Genomic DNA, 6497 nt, shown 5'->3' with positions numbered 1-6497 from the left:
TGTAAGATTGTCCGTTCCGGTTCAAGCGATGGACCGGAAAGGTGTCGGGAGGACTAGTTATTTTTGAATGCATCGCAACGAGTTTTTGGTGTGAAATTGAAGTGACTGGTTGGGAGGAGTACAGAATCACCACTAGAACACTTGCAAAACGTGCCGACGTGATGCGAGTGATTCGTACATTATCGTCACCAGAATGTTTGGGGTGTTAATTTTGTCTATCAACATTTAATGTTTGAATCCTTCCTAAGTGAGTTGTGTGGTTTTCGTTTGCTTCTCTACCCCCCTAACAGCTTAGTATCACACTGCAGAGACTGAAAAGTGAAAGCAAAACGTAGATTTTTGCACGACCAAACGCATCAAACACCATTCCGTGTACATGTCAGTGTCACTGTAACAGAAGGGCAGAGGACGCGTTTACGCACCCGACCGTTACGTGCTGCTGGAAGCAAAGAAGCCAAAGAGAAGAGAGAAGAGGAGTGGTTGGTAGTGGGGCGTTAGTGAGTGTCCGAGCGCAATAGGAAGGAACCCGCGGGACCTGCCGGACACATTGCTGGTGGTGGTTGCGCCTCCACCCGCTATCGAGCAATCATGGCGGACCATGATTTCGCGCCAAGCTTCACCCAGAAGCCGCAGCTACGGCAGGAGGACGATGGTAACCGGTTGATATTCGAGTGTCAGCTGGTGGCGAAGCCGAAACCGAGCATCGAATGGTACCGCAGCGAGGAGCTGCTGTCCGAGAACACGCGGACCAAGTTCAAGATCCAATCGTTCGGCGAGAACAAGTACTTCGTCGTGCTCGAGCTCGACGACGTCATCGATACCGATGCCGGACTGTACAAGGTGAAGGCCAAGAATCGGATGGGCGAGGTTTCCGCATCGATCAATCTGAACTTCAGCCGTAAGTAGGAAATTGGTTCGTGTAGATGCGGCGCGGTTGCAGCGTTCCCGAAGTTTTCGTTTCTTGTATGTTTCCACGAACGGGTGACGCAAATAACGGTGGCAGCAGCAGCAGCGTGATTCGGTGAATGAGTGCTAAAATGTATCGTGATCCATTCATGATTTGTTGATCGTACCCTTTCGGAATGTATGGCTAAATTTAGAACATTTGGGTGGCATTTGGTTGCGGTACATTGCTAAAGCTGATCTAACCGGCAGGATCGTTTGCGAATTGTAAATTCTGTTTTAAACCGTTTCATTCAACGTGTATCTAGAGATTCTTTAATGTTTTACGATGTCGTACATTCACCTCAATGTAATGTTTGCTAAATCACATTAAGATTCATGGATAGGATTGAATCGAAAACTCTGTCACAAAGATTCATAAATTCGTGAATCCTCAGAGATTCTTGAATCCCCAAAAATTTTGAACGTGATTTCAGAAGCAAACAGAGTAAAAATTTTCTTAAACCCTTGTTTCAGGATTCATGAATCTTTGAGGATTCATAATTCTTGGAGCATTCATGAATCTTCGAAGATTCCGAAATTTTTGGGTGTTCATGAATCTCTGAGGATTTAGGGTTGACTTCTGATGTGAGTGACTCATCACTAAAGATTCATATGAATGACTCTTCACAAAAGATTCATCAAGCACAACACTACAAAAAAAGCGATTTACTGTTGCGAATTAGATCAGCCATGGTCCCGCGATAATGTAGTCTAGGGTTGTAAATTTGTAAACAAAAAGCACCGAATGGAAAGCACACTCACGAACCATTGAACACTCACAATAATTGGCCAACTTCTGCAGTTTGTTAGTCACAACACTGTGTCACTTCTATTTTGTCTCGACTTGCTGCAAACCGCTGCACACTTGATAGAACTACCCCATTAACATGTCAATATTTCCTCTGTTCTCGTTTACCCAACCCACACATCATGTTGTACGTGTCTCTTGTGTTCAAAATTCAACCATAGCTGCTGATGAACCTGTCGAAAAGTAAGTGTGCCAGTATTCGTTATTTCGGATTGTTTTCTGTGTTGCTCTATTATGTTTGTGCATTCGTTTACTTCCATTCCCTGCGCTGTCCTGTTTCTGTTTATTGTTAAGCAATATGCGGACAAGTTTCGAATAAATCCCCCTTATTTTTGCTTCTACTAATTACTATATGCGCTTCCGAATTTTCTCCAATTATGCGCTACTAATTCCCACTGCCTACGGCCAACTACTACGATCGCCCACTGACTGGGACTGGGACAAGCAGAAAAAGTAGAACGCAAGGAACGGTACGTATGTGCTTCGTGTTTATGGTTTTTTTTTGTGTTGATTATGCTTGATGATGGTAGAAATTGATTTGGACAAAATGTTTTCTATATTTATTACTTACCACTGGCCCGTTCCTACACTTACCGTACAGGCAAATCGACGGTGTTGCACCAACGTTCATCAAGAAGCCCTCCATCAAGCAGGAAAACGATGGCAAACGACTCATTTTCGAGTGCGAGATTAAGGCTGACCCGAAGCCACAGATCAGGTGGTCACACAACAGTAAGGTTATCGATAATACACCGAGGCATAAGGTAGGTTGTTCCGCTCGGTACGCGCGTTTGTGCGAAGCGTTGTGACAATACCCTTTACACACCTGTCAACCCTACTGTTGCGTTTCGTTCATTCCAGTTTAAAGTACAAAATGACGGTACGCTGTACCGTGCCACCCTAGAGGTTGATAATGTATCGTTCGAAGATTCGGGTAAATACAAGGTGACAGCCAAAAACGAGCTGGGCGAGTCGAGTGCGACGATCAGCCTTAACTTTGACAGTGAGTATAGCGCTTACCGGCGCCCAACAGGCCCATGCCTCGACGGCATTTGACACCCTTTTTGTCTACAGTGCTCATCCCGAATCGCAGCCTTTTGTTACCTAATTTGTTTATTTAAGGTTAATTTTGTCGTGTGCCATTTTGCCAGCCAGTCATCCTTCACAAATCATCGTCTCACGCTCATCCCATGCCATCCGAGTCATGCATCTCATGTGATGCGTCACACGAATTTCGTTGATGTTGTAGATAGTGTGTTGAGTACACCGCTAGTATGCGGTATTTCAGTGTTTCGGGTGTTCTTCATTCACGCATAGTTTAGCATCGAACAGCATCACCGTTCACCTCGCCCGCATCTATCGCCATCTCTGTGTAAATTCATTCCACTCACTTCCCATCAATGGCATTTTCATTCACTATCGTATTAAAACATAAAATGAGAGAAATCAATACGGCGCGAATCATTGCTATCGTAACAACTAAATCGGATTCTGTTTAGAAAAAAAGTACCTACGCAAAGTGTGAAACGGTACACAAATGCTTTGCAAAACTGGAAGATCTTAAGACAATGGAGAAATGAACCCCCGGTCGTAAACAATGCAAGAGGATCTTAAAACCGATCGGTAATTACAGATGCAAAACAAATCGAGAAAGACATGTACAATTCAATCGAGATATGGTTTAATACACGAAAAGAACGGTTCTGGTACGGTAGTACGGGGTTTTATACAACTCTGGTCTGCACACCGAATGGGTTCGGTTGTGTCGCACACAAATCAAGAAATGTTTTTTTTTTGTTATATATCTTTACAATCGTATCAAGTAGCAAAACAATGTTTTCGGTACAGAATATATGTCTCTGTTTCTCTCTCTGTGTGTGTGTCCCCCTTGTCTCTGTATGCAAAATGGATGGCAAAATTACAACGTCAACTCATTTTTCCGTCCCTTCCCGTTTAGGTGAGGAAGTCCCGGTACCGGCGGATGGCTTCAAGCCTGCTTTTACAGATCGACCTGTCACACGACAATCGGACGACGGCAAGAATATAATATTTGAGTGTAGATGTATCGGCGATCCAAAGCCAAGCTATTCATGGCAAGTGTCGTATATTTGATTTACTATTTAATTATACTTCTAATACGCTAGTAGTAGGCAAGATCTCGCTTTGGACCTGTGTGCCCACCGCGTAGACTCGCCGACTTTGTTTTGTTACTGTTGTTGAGCACCGACTTCGGATTAGCAGCTCTAATTTTTATCTATCCCATTTCCCTAACTGATGGCAACACCGTAGGTTACATGAAAAGAATGAGATTGCCATGGCTGGCAGGTTTAGCAGTGAGGTCGAGGAGGACCAAAACCACAGCTATCTGATCCGCTTCACGATAAAGGATGTGAAGCAGCTAGACCGTGGTGTATACAGTGTGCTAGCAAAGAACAAGCATGGCGACTCGACGGCTGTCATCAATCTGAACTTTGATTCTAGCTCGAAACTGATGTAAGTTTACGATGCGTATAAGGATAATGCGTGGTTTGAACGATTGCATAAGGAGCTGGTAATGCGTTAGGATGCAGTCTTGCCTGATATGATACTCAGCGTTAGCGTTGGCGTTAACGTTGGGTCATGACGAGCCCCGTACGGTTCGACCGTACGGTTGACATGAAAGCTCCAATGGGATCGTATCAACCCCTTTTTTTTGTTGTCACTTGAAAATGAACGTTTGATCAACCCAAACACGCACACACACACAAACCTATGTTTTGCCTTCCTATTGTCGTGTAGAAATCCGGAGGGCAAACCACCCCGATTCCCACAGAAGCCCACCATCTCCCAGAAGGGTGATGTGCTTTCGATGGAATGCATTTTAGAGGCAATGCCGGTGGCTGACATTACCTGGTATCATGGTCAGGACCGGATCGAGGATGGCGAACGGTTCAAGATCCTGCGGAAGGCCATTTCCATCGATACCTACCTGCTCACACTGCAGATCTCGCTACCGACCGCCAATGACGGAGGCATCTATCGCTGCCACGCTTTCAACCCGTTCGGGGAAAGTAACGCGCACATTACGCTTAACTTCAAAGGTATTTCCACGTTTCCTACTTCTTATCTACCTGTAAGCCGTGTTGCGTTCCACTGGTCTGTTTTACTGTGTTTTCTTTGTTAATTTTTTTTTATCTTACCTGTTACATTTTGATTTCTCTACTGATTTTCATGCACTACTTTTGTTTCTTGTGCCACCTTATTACCTGTGTTCGGTGCTGTGTTTTGTGAATTTATCGTTTTTTTTATTGTTCGTGAACTGTTATCTATTAGTATGTTTCGTGTTACTGTAACTTTGCTCGTATTTTCGCCTATACTGTTTATACTGTACCGCTACGATCTATTTGCTAGACTTGTCGTCTTTGATAAAGCGTACTTTTGTTTTGTCTTTCCCATTTCCGCCGTACGAATCGATCAACGATCAAGTGTACGTACGATGTATTACTATTTACTTCAATGCTATCTATTCCCTCTTGTAATGTCGGATTGTGCAGCTTTGGAGCATTTTCTGACCCTCTTTCTTCACTTTTTCTCACAACAACTATTGTGTCTGTGAAATGGGAACGTACCACTTACTTCATGGCACTTCTTGGGACCTTGTTTTGTACAATAAAAGTGAAATATTTAGCACAACTCCATCCTTCAAAAATGATCATGTTATTACGATAGCAAGCAAAGATTGATCACGATCTTTCCGCATCATGTACGTTGCTGCTAGTGAGCAACTGGCTTGTGGCTGTAAACAACACGGAATGGCAGCTTGTGCTTCATAACGTAGTCTGTAAGAACCGTTCATCGACCGTTCCGTATTAGTGGTTTGTCTTAATTTGGCTTTTAGTGTAAACACAAAAGTATTCTTTCCAGTATTTTTTGTTTGCTAACCAAACGATTAGATTTCTCGCGAATTGCGTTGAGTGAGTGCAACGATTTATTTTGTCTAACAGCTTCGAAAACAGTTACCCGTTCCACAGCGGTGCAAAAGACAATTTCAACTGATTATTCTATTTTTCGATTCCACCTGCGTGAAGCGAATGAAAACGAGCGTGGATTTGCACCGTCGTTCGTGGAGAAACCGAAGATCATACCGAACAAGCTGGGTACGCTGATTACGATGAAGTGTAGATGTAGATCGAAACCGAAACCGACCGTCAAGTGGATGCGAAAGAAGCAAGAGGTAACATCGTCCAACAAGGTGGCACTGGAGGTGAAAACAGTCGACGAGGACACGTACGAGCTCACCCTCAACATAAAGGATCCGAACGCGGACGATGGTGGCAGCTACTCGTGCATCATTAGCAACGAGTTTGGCGAGAGCAGCGCAACGCTCAACCTGAACATCGAGGCGGAACAGGAGACGACCAAGAATGCGCCCATCTTCGTGGAGAAGCCGCACATCGTCTCGCTGGACAATGGTAAACTGGTGCGCATGGAGTGCAAGGTGAAGACGGACATCAAGCCGGACATCACGTGGACACGCGAAAGCCGACTGCTGCAGGAAACTTCGAAACTGAAGATGACGATGACCCAGGAAAAGGACGTCTATCACATCACGCTCGTACTGAAGGATCCACAGACGGAGGACTCTGGCACGTACAAGTGCAACATCAAGAATATTCTCGGAGAATTAAATGCCAATTTAATTCTTAATATTGAGAGTGAGTAGCGCGGTGTGTGATGGTGTTTCGAGGCAAAGCGTATTTACTGT

The 6497-nt window shown here is 44.4% G+C and overlaps 1 protein-coding gene across 1 annotated transcript in view; it reads left to right on the top strand.

Moving 5' to 3' along the window:
• The first annotated feature begins 588 nt into the window (after positions 1-588).
• The window catches only part of LOC128717287 (twitchin), a 31795-nt gene continuing 25886 nt past the window's right edge, over positions 589-6497 (top strand). Inside the window, 5 exon segments of the mRNA XM_053811429.1 lie at positions 589-898; positions 1915-1936; positions 2355-2517; positions 2615-2756; positions 5821-6447. Coding sequence (XP_053667404.1) covers positions 589-898; positions 1915-1936; positions 2355-2517; positions 2615-2756; positions 5821-6447 — 1264 coding nt within the window.

This window comes from Anopheles marshallii, chromosome 2, assembly GCF_943734725.1.
Source record: "Anopheles marshallii chromosome 2, idAnoMarsDA_429_01, whole genome shotgun sequence".
Classification (NCBI taxonomy): Eukaryota; Metazoa; Arthropoda; class Insecta; order Diptera; family Culicidae; genus Anopheles; species Anopheles marshallii.
Note: the sequence above shows the minus strand (reverse complement) of the source record. Positions and strands in the feature narration are given on the sequence as shown.